At 36.3% G+C, this 19,203-nt stretch overlaps 1 protein-coding gene across 3 annotated transcripts in view; it reads right to left on the bottom strand.

Moving 5' to 3' along the window:
- FMN2 (formin 2) overlaps positions 1–19,203 on the bottom strand; it is a 169,886-nt gene that overhangs the window by 102,302 nt on the left and 48,381 nt on the right. For 2 of the 3 annotated variants that reach the window (XM_057363968.1, XM_057363967.1), the window contains exons 5-7: positions 17,908–17,969; positions 5,194–5,226; positions 363–2,038 (exon numbers count right to left, since the gene is read on the bottom strand). In XM_057363968.1, the coding sequence (XP_057219951.1) occupies positions 363–2,038; positions 5,194–5,226; positions 17,908–17,969 (1,771 nt within the window). The remainder of the gene's footprint in view (positions 1–362; positions 2,039–5,193; positions 5,227–17,907; positions 17,970–19,203) is intronic. The other variant, XM_057363969.1, reaches the window with a different exon arrangement.

Here is a 19,203-nt window from a genome sequence, read left to right as displayed (position 1 = left end):
CCACAGAGGGAGCAATGCTGCTTTGAAATTTGAGGGGAATCACAAATATGACAATCTTAAAAACATTTCACAGAACATTTGGTGGCACACAGCCACTCCTGGATATCTGATGAACACATGATATGTAACCCCAAAGGACACAGAAAATATTACCCTCAAAGAACTTCCATGTGCAAGCAACTTTTGCACATTTTAATAAAAATGGGCACCCTTTTTACATGTCCAACTACATATAAAATCCCGTTTGCACCAATGTTCTCTCAAAGACCTGCCTAGCAGTAAAGCCTTTTCTAATGACAAACAATATTACTAAGACAGCCATAAAGCAAAACCACCAGTGTGTACACCACTCTATGTCTTACCTTTTACTGTGGAGCTGAATTCTTGTCCAGTAAAGAGGCTTCATTGGCCGAGAAGGCTCTATCACGTGCTTCCTGCTCGCTTTCTCCTGATTCATCCCCATTGCAAATAAACCAGATGGTAATGGAGGAGGAAGAAAACCACCACCCTGTGGGACTGCTGGGTAGGTGCTGCCCTGCATTGCTGCTGGAAGGGGTGGTGCATTTCCAGGCAATGGTAGTGGGGCCGGAGGAGGTATCCCCAACCCAGGCAAAGGAGGGGGTGGAGGGGGCACACCTACACCAGGCAGAGGTGGTGGTGGGGGGGGCACACCTACACCAGGCAGAGGTGGTGGTGGGGGTACAGATGCACCAGGCAGAGGAGGTGGAGGGGGCACAGCTGCACCAGGCAGAGGAGGTGGAGGAGGCACAGCTGCACCAGGCAGAGGAGGTGGAGGAGGTGGAAGAGGTGGAGGGGGCACAGCTGCACCAGGCAGAGGAGGTGGAGGAGGCACAGCTGCACCAGGCAGAGGAGGTGGAGGAGGTGGAAGAGGTGGAGGAGGCACAACTGCGCCAGGCAGAGGAGGAGGGTGTGGGATACTCTCTCCAGGAAGAGGTGGGGGAGGTGGTGGCAGTCCTGCTCTGGGAAGTGGTGGTGCTGGGGGTGGCAATCCCAGGCCAGGCAGAGGAGGAGGCGGGGGAGGGACTCCAGCCTCAGGCAGAGGTGGTGGTGGTGGAGGGGGAGGTGGAATACCCCAACCAGGTAGAGGAGATGGTACTGCTGCTCCAAGCAAAGGTGGTGGTGGAGGTGGTGGAGGTGGTGGAGGGAATCCATGACATGGGAGGGGAGGAGCTGGAGGCAGCATCAACGTCTCCCCAGTTGGCAAATGTGGGGTAGGTAGTGGTGACATCATGGCACCTGGGAAAGAGTGGTCCAGGTGTGGCACTGCTGAGACAGCAGAAGGAGGGAGTCCTGAGCCAGGTAGGGGTGGTGGGGGTGGAACTCCTGCCATGGACATGGGAGTAACAAAGGATGGGCCATGTGCTCCAGGCAGGGGGGCAGCCTGTTGGGTCCCTGGCAGTGATGGGGGAATGCTACATGTGGTCTCTGAGACCAAAGAAGGGGGATGTTCACTACAAGTCACATCTGCAGTACTTAGAGGCTGATGGGAAACTGACATTTCAGTCTCTCCTTCAAATGCAAGGGACAAATCAACTTTGGCTCCTGGAAGAGGTGACTGCGGTATGCTCTGTACTAATTGGCTTGCATCCAGTGGCACTGAGATTAGCTTCGGTGACAGAATTAAGGAAATTTCAGAACAAAATGTGGGCTGGAGTTCTAGAGTTGGCCCTTCACTTTTGCCACCTCCTAAGTACGGGGGCAGGGGTGGCTGTGGCAGTGCACTTGCTGAAGGCATTGTACGCGTTAAATAATCCTCCGTTGGTGACGTTTGTACAGATCTGGCCTGTGACACAGTCCTGGGTGTGGTCTCCTCTTGGTCCCTTTGAAGAGTCACACCGCTGAGTTCCCCAGAGTCTGCTCGTGTGTGCTCATTTTCCTGCTCCTGCCCAGCAGTCTGTACCTCTGCAGCAGGGAACTGTTTCTCTAGCTCTGCAATTTTTGTCCTCAGATCCTCAATAGTTTGCTCAAGTTGTTGGATGACACTGGTGCGCTCCTCTGATTTCACCTCAAAATCATCCTTTCAAAGAAAACAATAAGCAAAAAAGAGGATAACATTCATCACTATACAAAAAAAAAAATTAAATTTAGATCAAGAATATTACATCAAGAATACTGGTATTTCAGAGGCTCAAAAATAAGTTGGTTATGCAAGGCTTTAAAAAGTGAGGAATCATTGTGGCCATCTACAGTTTAAATGGAAGAATGCACTTTATGAAAATTATCTGCTTCAGTATGACACTACATTCATCAGTACAAGCATATTTTAGACTGTGATTATACTTGTCAAAACCAAAAATCAGTAGCAATCCCACCCTCCCTGCAAATGTCCTGACCATGATAACAATCAACCGCTGGGTACGAGCGCAGCACTTGCCTAAACATGGACATGCAGACATGGTGGTGGGAGGGAACGGCAATATTTTAATTCTTTTAATTGAGAAGAATGGTAAGTGTTTCTTCAAAGTGATGCACCGTGCACAGCAGGCTCTGCATGGTATTGGCTGCTGCGTGTCAGTTACACCCTAAGGATACAGCACCGATCAGGAATGCAGAACAATGCAAATACTCTCTTGAAATACAGCTAAATTTCAGAACAGAGATTTGTGCTTTTCTCCAGCCATCATGACTAAGAAAGAAAAGAAGTAAGACAAAACTAAGGGAGAACATTCCTGCTGCCCCAAATTTGTGACTCTGGCAAGTGACAGACTGTTATAGGAAAGATTCCTACCTCAATTGGTTATACTGTATTTAACAGTATTCAAATTTTTTATCTCTTTTTCTAAAGCATCTGATCCTGCTTGCTGTAGACTGAGTAGAGAAACCATTAACCTTAAAAGCCACACTGATTCTACATTATGAAAGAAATACCAGTAAAAAAACTGTACTAAATTTCATGGGTATCCAAAGCTATCAACAGAAGCAACCTTGTCCAAAAATAGCCATTTTTGTTTATTCAGGATTGATGAAGGGCATACACACATGACAAAACAAAATCTTCTAATAAAGAAATTATTTTCTAGCTATATGCATTTACTTTTTGGTACTTTTGGTTTTTTTTGTTTTTTTTCAATTTGGAATATTAGTCAGCACTTCAAGTATTTAATTGAACTAAGTTGGTCAGGTTTCACAAGTAGTTACAGCAAAAATTTTTCAGTGCCTTTTTATTCCCTTTTATCAAATCATACGCATCTCAGATGAGAGCATAGGCTTCACAGGAAATATTTCAAATATTCAGATTATAGGTTTTGTAAAGAAGCCTAAAAATAAACATACAATACTTGAGATATCAATTGCCTAGATTTGTTTCAGGAAGCTGTTTTTCTCATGTTTTGACACAAAAAACATTTAAAAGTATTTTTTAACTGGAAAAGGAAGTTATAGGTTCCAGCTGGGGATTATTAATAAGATGCAATATTCATTAAAACATAAAAAAAGTTTCTGCACAGAATTGGTTTTCAGACATAAAATTTCAATTCCTTATTTATCTTAAAATTTCATAGCTGTCCTAAGCAACCCCAGAAATAAAACAGCAGTTACTGCAATTAAATCAATTATTGTTTGATTTTGAAGTATCATTACCAAAAAAACTTAAAATCTTACAATGCTTGAACTTTCTCGAACAGCAGCTCGAACCAAAAGTTATGTATTACAATTAGGTCTCCCTACCAAAGGTTGAACAGAAATGTAAAACAAAGAAAGGAACATGAAAAAAATGAATAGTGATGGAATTAACACAGTAGACATATTAACAATCTGTGTAATTACAACAGAAAAAGGCTGAAAAAGACATTCCCTTTACAAATTGCTCATGGTGCTTCAGTCCATTTAGTTTCCTTTAATAACTCAGTACTTCGTAGTAGCGACAGTTTTGTTGGAGAATTTCTTAATAAAGGAGAAATGCAATATTGCTTAATATTGATGAAATTTGTTTCATCTGCTCCTATATCCCTACCACTCACCTGTAAATAAAATAAGGCCTATCAATTCTTCAAAAGGCAACACTATCAAAGGAAATGTGTTGCTAAGATTATTAGGGCCACACACCCGTTTTCAGCTGAGATCAAATCTGGCTTTCCCAGACTGTAATTCTACTAAGCTCCCATTTTACACTGTAAGAACACTCCAGCAAGGGTTTTGTAAGAGATACAGCAAATTCATTTCTGCCATAAACAAACTTCAGCCAACAGGATTAGGCACAATATGCAGTGTCTCTGAAGAGATTTGTCTTAACGATGGCTGATCTCTGAACAGTTCACTGTTTTTAAAACTCATTTACTCGGGAGATTGGATTCAACCTTTAGCGAGAAAAATAAGTAATTCTTAAATACTGAAATTCTATGTTAGCTGCAGGAAAAACCTAGAATTCACTGTTCTATAAGACAATTTACCTTGTGGATAATGAAATTTATTTCCACAGAAGTATTTTCTAAAGTTTTTAAAATATGGGCAGTCAAGTGAGATGAATTAGCAATTCAGACAAGAAATGAAAATGCATTGATGAATTAAAAGGGCTGTTAGCCCATACCCTAAGAAACAGTGTTTGTGCTATCATTGCGACATGCCATTTCAAACAACGTGGGGATTTCCTATTGAACTGTACCTAACAATCACCAGCATATCCAGGTTTTCATAGAAACAGCATTAGTATGAACAAACAAGACCTTGATGTGAATGAAGAGATATTAATCCAGAGGAAATTAGGTACTTAAATTTATTTGGTTTAAAAAAACAAAGAAATCAAAAGCAAAACAAAACACTGCCCCAGTAGTTATGTGTTTCAGTAATTATTTTCAATAGAGTTATTTTTCCTTTAGGCTTTTAAGATGCCCCTGGATTTTTGCCTTTTCCCTAGTTTAGTCTACCTCTAGATCTGAAAGGGCTGAACAAACAAATATAAGTCACAGATTGTTTCACCTATCCTCAACAAAAAAGGAAATCAAATCAGAAATTTAAATTATACAATTTTCTTAAAGAATACGCAAGAGAATACCTAATTTTTCATATATGTAAAAGATAGTAAAAAACTGTTGATAAGGACAGAAGACTGAGTTTAAAAAAATCCACACATAATGAATAGAAATTTCATTTTCAATCCAGAGGACAATTCCACAGAAGAAACCTACGGCGTTTAAAAGAGATAGGAGGAAACTCTCTCTTCCCTAGAGTTCTTACCCAGGACCCAGGTACTGTGGAACAGTCTTCTTTCTGTGAAGAAAGAAAGAAAGGTGGAAGCTTAACCCTTGCTTTATCCTGGTGGCTAGAGTATGAAAGAGTGAGCAGGAAAAAATGCATTTCAGAGGTGTATGGCTAGAGAACAATGCCCAGCATTTCTCAAACAGGCTGTACACGTTCCATGTGCAATGAGTTGGATGCTCATTCTGGGTCTGATGCCCTCTTTGTGTGGTACTGCTAGGATTGTTTGTACGCTGATCCGGGAATATTTGCTTTACCGACTAAAGATTGTGCACTCGGATCTGCACATGTACACTACATAAAATTCATTCCGATCCTGCCATGTTTTCCACACATGCACATCAGATGTTCAGCATAAAGCTGACCTATATAGATAAACATGTCCAGGATCCTCAAATGTGTGAAAGATCAGATTGCAGCTACCTCCTGCTACAGAGCTGACAACCTAGTTACTCAGATGAGTGACTGAAACCTATAGACTCTTCTATAACTAAATTTCCAGGCAGAAAAAAATCCCACTTCTGTAAAAGTTATCCCTAGTTTATACGTATACGTAGACACACGTATAGGTGTGTTCTGTATTATATGTCTATCTATCCCAGCTTTCATTCACTTATATGCTTTATGAATAGCCATAATTTATCTTTTTGTTTTGAAAATAAGCATTATGGCAGTTCTTAATGGTAATTTTGGAATATTTGAAAAATAAAGACATTCAAATTTAGTTTTAGAAGTTATACCATATAATACAAGTCAAAAAGTTGCATCAGCAGTTTGATAGGTTTCAGCAATTTCTCACTTAGTGTCATGAAATTTCCTCTCTGGATGCAATTAATATTTAGATGTTAGGATTATATTTTCCTTCATTATTTTCTCACAAACAAACTTGACCGTTTAGTATCTCTACACCACAATGAATGAATCAGAGTCTGTGCTGCTACGCAGTTGTAAGAACACACAGGAAATAGAATCATACAATTAAACAGGATTAAGGTGGCAAAATAAGACCCTGCAGGTCTTCTAGTAAGAGCACCTGGGAGCACTTGGTGGTAGGAGCAGTGCAGTTACTTGGAAGAATGCTCTTTCCTACTGCTCTGTTAATAAATACCTTTTTGCTACTCAAAGTGAAACATTTTTGAACGCGCACGCTCACCGAATGGCACAAAGTAGAGCCACAGTAAGAATTAAATTCAGTCAGAGAAATGTGATCACTATTCAGGTTTCTCTCTTTAAAGCTGTCTCATTTTCAAAGCTACTTCTTGCAACTGCAGATCAACCTTAAGAAAAGGAGACACAACATTTAACAGGCATTTTTAGTGCTACAGTAATTGGCAAATGAGAGATTCTGGTGGAGACTTGATTTGCATTCAAACAAAATAGCATCCATCTAATTAATCCTCACATTCCACTTCATCTCAAGGCCCATTGCAGCATTTTATTTTTATAGTAGAAGTTGAGTCAAAAGTTGGCTAACTGGCCAATAATATCAGGGAGAACTGCTGAAGGAGTAGAATTACTATTGGGTATTAGTTTTTTCCTCACGATTTTTGAGAGAAGCTTTTTCTATTATTCACCAGGTGCACATATGGGGACAGGTTTTCACAATAGCCCATGCTTCTTCCAACAACCATAAGGAGACATAATGCTCAGCTCCCCAGTATTGCAATGAACAAGCAAGCCTTGAAACAAAAACACTGCAGTGACTTGCCCTGCCTGAAGTCATAAACTTCCTTTGGTGAATGTGAGTGAGGCTCCCTTGCTGTGACACATTGCAACAGAGCATTACACCAACCTGCACTATGCTGGAATTGGCTGCGTAGCTCTTCCTATCCTAAAGAGCTGGGACATGTCTAATCAACAAACTAGTTCTGTAATAACCTGTCATGTGTGACAAAAAAATCACTCAAAGCATTATGTGCAGAAATCAATAATTATTGAAATTCAAATGGCTCAAACAATCAAACACAGAATCAACAGGGAACATACACCTTTGAATGACTGCAATGCAAATGCCAACTCGGAAAGCTGAAGGTCAGAGGAAAAACTTTGTTCAGATTAGTTTCTGGAAGTTTCTGTTCCTGAACAGTGTGAATTCTCTGTCCCTGCACTAAGTGTATTTCAGAGAAGTTCTCAGCTCTTTACAGTACCCATTTTAATAAATAATCAACTTGAGATACATCAAAGACTGAAAGAGATTTCTCTCCTTAAGGTGTAACTCAAACTAGTTGTAATATAACCTTAGGTTATCCCCAAGTTTTACTACAATAAGACCTTAAAACTATTTTTGTAAACTACAAACAAGACAAGGTAAAATGAATTCTCACAGAACCACTGAACACTCTAGGAGATAAACAGCAGTCAAGTATAATTACCATAGACTTACATAATATCCTAGTGGCTTGAGCATAAAAGACAGAGCAGGAAACAATACCCTGAGAAATGTAGGCTATAAAAGAGTGCCCAGAATTTCTCCAACAGACTGTACATGTTCCACGTGCAATGAGCAATGTCCTCACTGTCCAAGCTGAAAAAACCAATCAAAAACTCCCTCTCAAGTCTTGAAAGTTTCTGTCCTAGCCTAGATGAGATTTCATTACTACAGAGGCATGGAACAGTACATGAATAAGTAAGACTTCAAAAAGGGTATACCCATCCACATAGCTTAACTTAGCTCAGAAATTGGTTTAACTGTTCTGTCACTTATCCAGTCTAAAACAAGTATGTGAATGAGAATGGGCATTTAAAAAAAAAAGTAAAAGTTGAACTTCATTAATTTTAATATAACCTTATTTTACCTCTTTCTGGTGTCTTTTAGTTATAGTGCTGTGGATTGCAAAGAGACTGCTAGCATATAATTAGCTGTGCAGATGAAGAGATAACTAAAACTTAGCCACCTATGTCATAAGCAACAGGTACCTTAAGAGTCACAGATTTCCTTAAAAGTTGGGATAAATCCAGACAGTTTTTATTTCTCCTCAATATGTAGAGTCATGCCTATCACAAGACAAATTGCTTCCTTTCTTCTATCACCTGTGTTTGTTCTAAAGTATTTCAGCTATGAATCTAAAGCATTTGGTTAGCTTTCCTCTGTATCCAGGCCAAGACAACCATTCATCACATTCCGTTAAAACTCAAAATCTGGCATACCTTGAACATTACTGCATCGATGAAAGGTGTCAATTTTTTTCACACCAGACCTTTCCCAGATTTTCAATTCAACTTGAAACTGACCAGCAACCCAGAAAGCAGTCACTGTATAAAGTATTTATTATTATTATAACTGTAACTATTATTATTTCTGTGCTCTTTATATGCAAAACCTGTAAGAATTTATGCTAGAAATAGCAATTAGGATTCTCTAATCCAAAATGCGAACATTAATAGTTTAAATTTAAAGGACTTGGAATGCTTTTAATCTCTAGTAGGGGAGATCCAAAAAGCTAATTATTTTCCAGGTGAACTTTGCCACATCCTGATAAACAACTGTCCAGAGTATGATACTTCTACACAGTACTTGCCCTTTTAATCCAAGAGTTCAGCCAGACCACAAAATGGGAGGTTCACATGTTGCTTTTGTTTTAGGCTTCCAGCAGGAAATAAGCAACAAAAAATATCCACAGTAAGAATAAATCTTTGTAGATACCCTGAAGGATGAGCCTACTATTCACAACAGAAAATGTCTGGTGAAACAGAATGAGAGCCTTCACAAATGTATCCAGGAACATGCTGAAGGCAGGGGCCTGAAAGTCAGTCAGCTTTGTTTATTCTTTAAAAGTGCAAAAGCTATATTAAAAGCACAGCTATATCACTTTGAATGAAAGAATCTTAAAAAAAAGTTAGTCAAATCAAGTAATCAAAAATGAACTTTAAGTGTTGAGAGGTTAAGTAAAATCTTTTTGGTATCATGGAGATTAGAAAAGAAATAATTTTTATCTTTAGGAAAAGTTGAAAAAAGCACCTACACATGCTGGAATATACAAGTGAGTTTTTATGAATAGTCTTAGGCCTGTTCTCTAAAGAATAAATACAAAGAAAAACAGATATTCAAAATACAGAAGAGGAAAAAAAAGCTTTTATTTATACTAACTGAAGATGGAAAACCTAATGATAACTATATTTTGATCTAAATGTAAGTAGAAGATAAACCGGTTGCTATGCCTTTAATCCAAGAGCAGAAATTATTCTCAGCTTTGCTTTCAAGTTCTCATTCAGGTCTGGCAGTATAACATGGTTATGATTATTTATTTTGTTTTGTTTTTCAATTATTTAGGGTATTTCTAAGTTAAAGTAATATTTATTTTTACTAAGGAAAGCATTTCTTATCTCTCTTCTACATACAGGGCCCGGGGAAAATCTCAGGATCTACAACACTTAAGGGCAGCAGCTGATATTTAATGCCAAGAGAAATATAAAAAGAACTTGAAACAGTTGTCCCTTTTGACTGGAAGAGGTCCCTGAMATAGGTTAAGTCCACTTGCCAAATGAGATGCTCTGCTAGGAATGTCACAAGAAGTTTTCACATACACATATGTACACACATACACACAGACTGACATACACTTTTTCAAACTGTTTTCCTGTATTTCATGTAATTTTTTAATCTTCTATTTCTGTGGAATTCTTTTTAAAAAAAGCTTAAAAGCTAAATACTATAGTGCAAAAAATATTCTACATGATCCAAGTATAGGATGTTACCTTTAAACATACAAAATCTGTTTTCACCGCTCTTGAAAAGTTGAGAGAAATTTCATATGTAAATAATAGAACTTCCAGTATAAACCATATTTTTTTAGGAAAGGAGTTTACAGTTTTTCATCTGAAATAGGATTTCTGATTTAGAGAATGTAAGCAAAAGATTGCATTTTAACAATTAATGCATATAGCTCATATATTTTGCTCTAACCAGGAATGCATAGATGGCATGAGCACTATCTCAATGTATCTATTTTCATGATTCAAAACACTGAGGATTCAGAGAAGAAGAGAGTAAACAATTTAAGAATTTTCAATAAATATATAACTATCATGCATTTCTATTCAGTGGTCCCTCAGGGAAGTTACAGTACTGTGCTATTATTTTACAAGCAACTCATTTTAAAAGGCAAGAGAAGAAATATATTAATGCTCAGAAACACAAACACACAGACAGAAAAGAGAATTTTTCCTATACAGGCCCTATCCAATAGTTCTCCTTTTTCAAGAAATGTAAGTCTCTCACATTCCAAGGATTCAAAGTATTGCCAAATAATTTTTGTTAAAATTCATTATTTTCTCAGTTTTATTCTCATTGTCCTTTTTCCCCACCATCAATGACAGAAGAAGAAAGAGAATTTTTCAAATACTGAATTAATTTTCACTGGCTAGAATTTGAAAACACACTGTTCAGATGCTATTATTGCCCAAATCTCAAGGTTGGTGCTATATTTCCAAGAACTTTTACTCAAAATGAGAAAAAGGACCTATTTGTTTTTGTCTAAGTACAAAGTATAGTCAAAATGGGAAAAGGAAAATACCCATATGACTAAAGGATGCAAAATGTATATTATTATTACTATTAGTTTTATTATTAATAGTAATATATATTTTCATAAAAGTCTATTGTGAAGAAGTTGTGAAATGGGATGAACCACAAGAACTTCACTCACATTTTCTTCTAAACTTGAATCAACACCTGAAAGGATGCAGTACATGAATAAGGAGTAATTCACAGGAAACATGAGCTCTTAGTGCACACATTTTCATCTCTTTTAGCTGTTATCAAAACAACACATCAGGAGCAGAGACAGACTTACCATTATCACTGAGCAGGCAAAGCAAGAAATATATATTACCATTGCCTCATACCCATAATCAGAGATGACCAAAGTCCTGAGAAAAACCACAGAACATCTGAGCTAACCTGGCTTGGAGGAGGGTGCTGGTGGAAAATAGTTTGTACATCATGATCTCCTAATGTCTACTCAGCCCTGAACTGTGCTATGATTTTTATGTGCTTCTGATCTGTGATACATGGCTGTCTCAATAAAAGTGGAAAACTGAATAAAGAGCTTTTGAAACTACAATAGGCACAGAACTAAAACTTGATCTTGACATTAACATGAACAACATAGATTAGAAGAAAACAAATTTTGGTCTCACCACGACCAGGAAGAAGAGTGCAAAAATGTGTTATTGCCACTCCACTGAAAAGAATAAAATGTATTGTTTCTTTTAAAGAGGCAGACACTGCCTTCGAGCAAAACAACAGAAGTCAATCCAAGTATTGTGAAGTCTGGACATAATACAAAATACTAACATTTGTTCTGGGAATTAACTGATTTCAATTTTCTACCACACAGGCATGACATACTATACTCCTTTATTTTCATTTAAATATGAAGTCTGTGAATTATATTCTATATGTATGTCAATTAATTATATCCGATGCACTTCTATCCCCCCCCCCTTTTTTTTTTTTTTTTTTTTTTTTTTTTTGAAACATCTCCTATATCATAAAGAAATAGAAAATGAGTTCAAGATTGTGGTGAAAAAACAAATTTCATCTTCAAGAGAAGATTGACTTCTTTATTTAAATGATGGTAATTCAGCAGTAAAATTTTTTAATTACTACTTCAAAGACAGTCATTCAGAAGGCTGGTAAACCAAACAAAATGTTGTTTGTTTTTTTTTTTTTTCCACTGGTTTAAAAAACAACCAAACAGAACAACAGTGACAGAACAGAGCTTTCTAAATATTTAATGCTTTGGGAGGGGGTAGGTGGGAATATGGAGGGTCTACTTTGAGAGATGCTCCATTGGCTAAATCTTGGTTAGATTAAATAGAGTAAGTGTACGTATCTTTTAAAGGCTAACTTAACTGATTAATGAGGAGAAAGCCACTACCTTGACTGACGGGGAAAACAAATATATATATATATATATATATATATATATATATATATTTTCCAGCTGTAGGGTATCTGCAGGACCACCCGGGAATGATTTGCACGTGCCTCGCAGTCCATTCAGAAATATTTAGCTGCCATCTAGCGGCTGAGTAGCCCGACTTCTTTAGGACGTCCTTCAGAACCTCTACATAAATACCTCTTTCCTCGTTTCTAGTATTTCTATTTGCGTTCTCATCCTTCCCCATCCTAAGAAACCCCAGCATTATCAGATGACAATATTTAATTACAAAGCTCTGCTGCTAGCTATGAAGGAAGCAGCACAGGCTAGAAAAGACATTCTCTGATTAAGCCATATGAAGGTCTCAACTCAGAGTATCTCACTTCATATTTCAAAAGTTTAGTTAATTTACCTGCAACAGTTTTAGGAAATAAAAAAAAAACTTTTTGTGCTTGTTAGGCTTTCTGAAAACAAACAAAAAAAAAATAAACCTGAAAGTGGTAGCATGGTTGAACAGAAAAGTAACTTCTAATACTAAGAGTCTAAGATTTCCATCAATAACACTTGAAACTTCTGCATAAAAGCCGTGTTTCATGAATGTGAACCTAAAAGACCTGATTTACACTTAACTTGTCCTGGAGTGAAGTTCCACAAAGTCAGGTCCCCATTTGCTGTCTGAGCAAAATGCTCTGCATTTCAGCAGTTCCTGTGACCCTTGCAAGTAAAGTCTTCTGCCAGGTTTCTATCACCTCATTTCATACAATCTATGTTCCCTTTCTGTACATTTCTGATAAAGCATCATTTACTCTGAATTCTAATGAGAAAACTCTATCTTCCTACATATGCTCTTCTTGATATTCGTCTGCCTAAATCTAAGATATCCCAATTCTGACATCAGACCTACAATTAGAATATAAGTTCCTCTACATCACATATTAAAAATCTGAGTTTTTACTTTGCAGATAAAACATATATATAGATACATACTTCTGAATGTTTTTAACTTCTTGTCTTCTGAAATTTGGGTATGCTAGCATGATTTTGCAGAAAGTTTACATTGATACAGTTCTTAAAAGAAGATATTCTATTCTATTCACTATTATTTGATTAATATGAAAACTTAAAAAAATACTTGCTTCTTTCATAATCCTTTATTTCCTCAATGAGAAAACTGTATAGAATATGTCATATATTTTTTAATATGTCATATATTTTTATTGGTTGGCTTTTTTTTCACCAGGTATGTAACTTACTTTTCCCTGCTGAAATCTAAGATATTGGTAGTCATATCTTTGTAGGAAAAGAATTGTTTTAGAGTAACCATTCATTGCTTCTGCAAGCCTTCCCTTCCCCCTTACAAAAAGTAACCTGTGAAACAGCAAATTGATGGAAGGGGAGTGACACTTCCCATTTTTCTTAATAATTGTCTCCACAAAGAACATGCAAAATCAAGCAGTRTTAAAAGAGCTGCAGCCACAGTGCAGTTTATGAACCCATAAAAGAAGAGCTCCCATTTTCCCTCCAATTCCTGTGGAAGCCAGTCATTCACTAGTCTTATCTACAGCTGTTCTGTGTGCTGATGAAAATTGTGTAATACCAAAATAGAACAGGTTTTATACCAGACTCCAAGTGTCATAATAGTCTAAAGTAGGTATATCAAATCTCCCTTTTTTAAAAGTTCTTTTTTGTATTTTGTATTTCACCATTTCAGACTAAATTTTCATCTGCCTTCTTTACCTTACCTTCACCTATAAAGAATAATTCCTGAAATTTCTTTTAGGAGAGAGTTTCAGGCAGCATGCATGTTTCTGAGACAAATTCTAGTGGTGACATTTTATAATAATGAAAAGTAAATTCCAGTCCCAGCAATGTTTTACACTTTCTAAATAGACTGATTATGTATTTATCTTAAAGGATTTCATAGCCTTTTTTCCTGTATTACTAAGTGTCAAAATTGAAACATTTCCAAAGGCATCACCCTAAGGAGTTATTATAACTCATAGTTAAAAACTAGATTAAGAAGAAAGGTCCTTGCTGAGAGAGGACCACACCAGTAAAGTGTGGCGGTTAGGAATACTCTAAAGACACACTCCTCTGTTTTTATAAAGCAGGAAGTATCATCAACGTGGCAGAACCTGGCTTGTATTTTAAGGTTTTTAAGATTATTATTATTTCTCTATGATATTGCTGGAAAGTGCAGCAATAGATCATGCAGTAGAAATCTGTCTTCAGCACCTCAAAACTTCCAACATTTGGTCTGGTTTTTAGTACCAGTGGAAGTATATGGCATTCCAAAAAGCCATATAATTTTGGTTGAAGATTTATTTGTTGGGTAAAATGTGGTGAACCAAACCAAACTGAACAACTGTGATGGAAATATTACGAGCATAAGAATTTTTTGATGACAAGCCTTTGTGATGTAAATATAGTTCAAATAGTCAGTGTAAACTATCTTACAACCAAGCTCCTTGAGACTGCAACAATCTGGCAAAACCTACTCTCCTGAGATGGGATTACAGGGACCAGGCATCATCAGTGGTATGAAAAAGAATTCATTACACCTGGATGCTGACAATCAAAGAAATGTAATAAAGACTTTGGTTTTAAATTCGCGTGGTATACAGAATAGACTCTCATCATAAATAATAAGAAACATAAATCTAAAATAATTTTATAAAAAGGTGTATAGGACAACACCATAAGTGCCTTTCAGACAAATTTAAATTTCTTGCTCTGTGATGTTCCACTGCTAACCAAAGCCTGGTTTTCATGTATTCACTTTACAATTAAAGGACGGTTATTTTTTTCTTCTTCTTCTCTTTGCTAAGAGTCTATTTTTACCTACCACATAAACAAAATCAAGCTACTCTGAAAAGTGAGTTAAAATGTAAGAAAAATTGCTGGGATAGTACAAAAAATTAGGGGTACAAACAGAACAGAAATTTGCTCTTGCACAAAGTATGGCTGTCAAATTTAAAGATCCAGTTTGAAGCTGGGCTTTCTAAATTAGGACATTCAATTCTCTCTTCTTCCTTCACTAAAGGAGTTAATCCTAACAAAACTTTCTCTGTTCTCACTGGGAGAACTAAGCAGACATCGTTGCTATTTGGCATTTCAAAACCAGGACTTGAAATGGCTGCCAATTTTTCTTATTTTTCCACCACTTAAAAATTCCTGTACTAAAAGCAAGCACACCCCCATGTCCTCTTATCTTTTTAGCTGTAATTTTGAAAAACTAGACTCAAAAATTGGACTCAAAAAAACACTTAAAAAATCTTTCAGAAATTATGCTGCAAAACATGCAGATTACATCTAATGTTTTAAAGACAGGGAAATGGAGAGGATATACATATTTAAAAACCCTTCAAGTGACAAGTATAGCATTCAGGCTGTATTACTTGTGTTTTTAATTTAAAATTATTCTGAATATTTTAGCTAACTGGTTATCATAAGTCTGATAATTTACCAGCACATCATGTTACAAATGTGTTCTGGCTATTAATGTTTTATTTCTTTAGTTACACATGAAAAGTGTCTTTTCCTAGAGAAAGGAGAGGAAGAAGGCTGTAAGTAGACTTAGTTAATCAATTTCAAATTTTACACTAGTGGTCTCTATGTATGAAAAGAAAAAGGGAAAAATCAGCTACTAGGCTAACTTCAGCAAATGCTTGCTTTTTTTCAGAAATTAAAACTATGGACAAGCTTGACAAATAACAAAAGAGGTTAGATTCTGATAGAAACATGGCATAGTATTTCATTACTTTAAAAATGTACAAATAACACCAAGACTGATCTGATTGCAATAAAGGATTTACCTACAAACATGATGGCCATTCTGCTTTCTAGATGTTTTTATAGCTTGATATAGTTAGACTCTGATGGATAGGTAGAATATGTCAACTGCTTGGGACACTACAGAAACAATTTAAACAAATGGCAACATATTATCCACACACAGTTCCTCAAATTAAAAACCTTCCACTTCAATTTTCAAAATAAATCAGAATGCTGATGACATAATACAGGAAAAACTTGAGGTGACTTCCTGCAAGTGAGGTGATCCTGTTAATTCTGCAGTTTACTGATGAATAATAGTATAGAATAGAAGTTCACATTACTGTTGCAAGAGATCATGACTAAACAAGAGGGATAGGCATTTCCTAAACACCAGCAAATGGAATTCAGTAGTTGGACAACATAATAGGCTAATTCTAAAAATAAAAAAAAAGACCTCCTACCCATAAGTAAATGCTATTCATTCAAGTGATCACGCAGTGCTCTGGATAAACTTCATTCTCATAGTAATTCTCATAATACTTATTTTAATAGGTAAAATACGTAATTCTTCATAAAACTATTTCAATTAATTACATTTCAGTTAGAAAACCATTTACATTGGTAATTTCTTGCAATGAATTAAAATACTAAAGACAGATTGAATATGCTCCTTACATACAATAACTTTCTGCAAGCATAGGGAAAAAGTACTTTTCCACAATGAATACTAGAAACCATTGCTAGTGAAACCTGGGCAACTAAAATAAAGCAATTGCATGGGACAAACATATTCTAGATAAAACTTCAAATACTTCAATGTAGTGTAGAATAATTTTGTAATGCTATTTTAATTAGTGTGCTGTAGTTTTAAAATGTTCCATATTACAAAGGTATAAGAATCTAAGTAACCCACTAGAAGAACTATTTTAAAGTAGTTTGGCAAGAGAGAAGTCATAAAGTTAATATATCTACTCTCCCCATCTGTGACTCACAAAATTTGTGATCCAAGCTCAAGTTTAACTTGCAAGGCTAATGAAAGTATGTATTTCACTAGACATTCCTTACTTTTCCCTGAAAAGCAAATCACTGACCCTTTTCACAAATGCTGCACAATGCAGTGATGCTTGAATTGTCTTATCATCAACACAAAAAGCCCCACAAAAACAAAAAAAAAAAAACCAAATCCCACAAAAAATTCCCAACAAATCAAAATAATTTAAAACCCCCCACAAACAAAACAAAAAACAAAACAAAGAAAAGAAAAACCCAAACAAACAACCAAAAAACCAAACCCAAAGGGGAAACAAGAAGGGGAACAAGCTAGGAAACAAAGGACAAAGAAAAGAGATTTCAAGAGCTTTTGGTCACTATTTGTTTCAAATGAAGATTTCAGAACTTTGCCTTCCTTCTAATGACTTCCAAAACAACTGAATAATCTCATTCACTGGTAAAATAAGTCTGTCAGCCAACATTTTGAGGAAACAAAATTTGGAGTTCTTCAGCCCCATCAATGCACCGCCTTTAATGAAGAATAGAACATATATGGTGACATGTAATAAAAATAAGCTACACTGTGTTTATGTGGTACAATTCCAAGCCAGACTGTCTCCCCTGACTCAGTATTACATAATTTCCTTTTTAAGTCCAGCATGGCCCTCTAAACCTGTTCACTTACCACTGCCATAAGGTTGAGGAGAGAGTAAAAAAAAAGTCCCTGTCACTGTCATTTATATCAGCTTTTGTAGATGAGCTGTTATAACCAGATCTTTTATAGCTCTTCATTAGCAATGCCATTAGAGAGTTAACTAACTTTTGAATGAATAATAACATTTCTTAAGAATCATCTTAGGCAGGCAGGAAGCTTCAATTTTTATACCTAGACATACTATGGAGCATATAAAAAAACCCCTCACTTCAGAATTTTTTCATTTAGAACATTCAGTACACAGCACTATTTCAAAAAGCCTGAAAAGAAGTACTGCTTTTTGCACTCTTTTAAAAAAATAACAAAACATTTCTGTTAGAATCTCACCTGTGCCCGCTGAATACCATCTGTGCATGGCTTCTCTGTTTCTAGGACTGTAGATTTCAGCTCTGAATTTGAAGAGAAGATACAGATTTTAAAATTCAATATATAAAAAAATTCCTTGATCTTTTGAAATATACATTAAGAAATACAAGAAAGGAGGGTAGAGTTAAAAAGAAAGCAATGTTAACTGTCCCGCTTCCAAATTATCTCTAAAATTCACTGTACTAAAACTGATGATTCTTGCCAACTATGTTTCATTTCCTCCACTAGCACAGAAATCTGAAAACCCTGCAATAAAATAGGTAGCAATACAGATCTAAAAAAGGGCAGCAAAACATAAGACATCCCACAACTAGATCATATTTCTTATTTTAAAACAGATTAATTTTCTGACCTAAAAGAACCTCACTGTGCCGCAGTTTCCTTGCCGAATAGGAAATAATGAGAAAAAGGAAATCAAACAAGCAAACAACTCCACAGCAGCTACACAGTGCAACCACCTTTAACCTGTTTAGGAGATAGCGCTAATGATGCCTCTTTACTGGTCATAGCCTAATTACTTACACCTGTCAAGAATAGAAGTACTTTTCTTACACCAGCTCAGAGAATATGCAAGTTGCATCCTCCTCATATTTTTTAAAATTACCACTATTCAAGAGGGAAATCCCTCAACTATTTGCAGAACGAGTGAAGCAAATCTGAACCAGCGGCTTTGGATTCATTATTCTGAGCCTCTCCACAGCTCTCTGACAATCACAGCTGTTGGGAAATGAGACACACAAAGAGCAAGTTTCATTGCAAGTGTGGATTATGTTGCAAGGCTACTCCTTTAAAACTGACAATCCACAGCTTTTTTTACCTGGATGTGGCTAAGTTGTAGCTACCAAGAAATAACTCATCATTTAGGTTTTGGATTCCTCTATTTTTTGAGAGAAATGTTAATATCTATTTGATCTGTGCCCACAACAGGTTTATCCTATGCTGATTTTCTAGTATTAGACATGTACCCACATGATTTAATGTTTTCTGTCATACAAATTAACATAATTACCTCCCTTACTCAAAAGTACTGAAAAAAATAGAAACTGACTGCTCATATCTCTTTGTCAATATTTAACAATTGGAAAGAATTGTCTAGCTTATTTTTGCCTCAGACATGTTATGCTCCTAAAAGAATTCTAAATGTAAGTTGAAATCAGGGTGATGTGAGCAGTTAACTTTTAGGTTAGTTTGATAAAATTTGGCAAATACAGCAAATCAACCATCTTTGTTAAGCAAAATGAAAAAAAAAAAAAAAAA

This window comes from Malurus melanocephalus, unplaced genomic scaffold (genome assembly GCF_030028575.1).
Source record: "Malurus melanocephalus ecotype Western Australia unplaced genomic scaffold, MMel_1.1 scaffold_33, whole genome shotgun sequence".
In the NCBI taxonomy this organism is placed as follows: Eukaryota; Metazoa; Chordata; class Aves; order Passeriformes; family Maluridae; genus Malurus; species Malurus melanocephalus.
The sequence above is the reverse complement of the archived record's forward strand: the minus strand, read 5'-3'. Positions and strand labels throughout refer to the sequence as shown.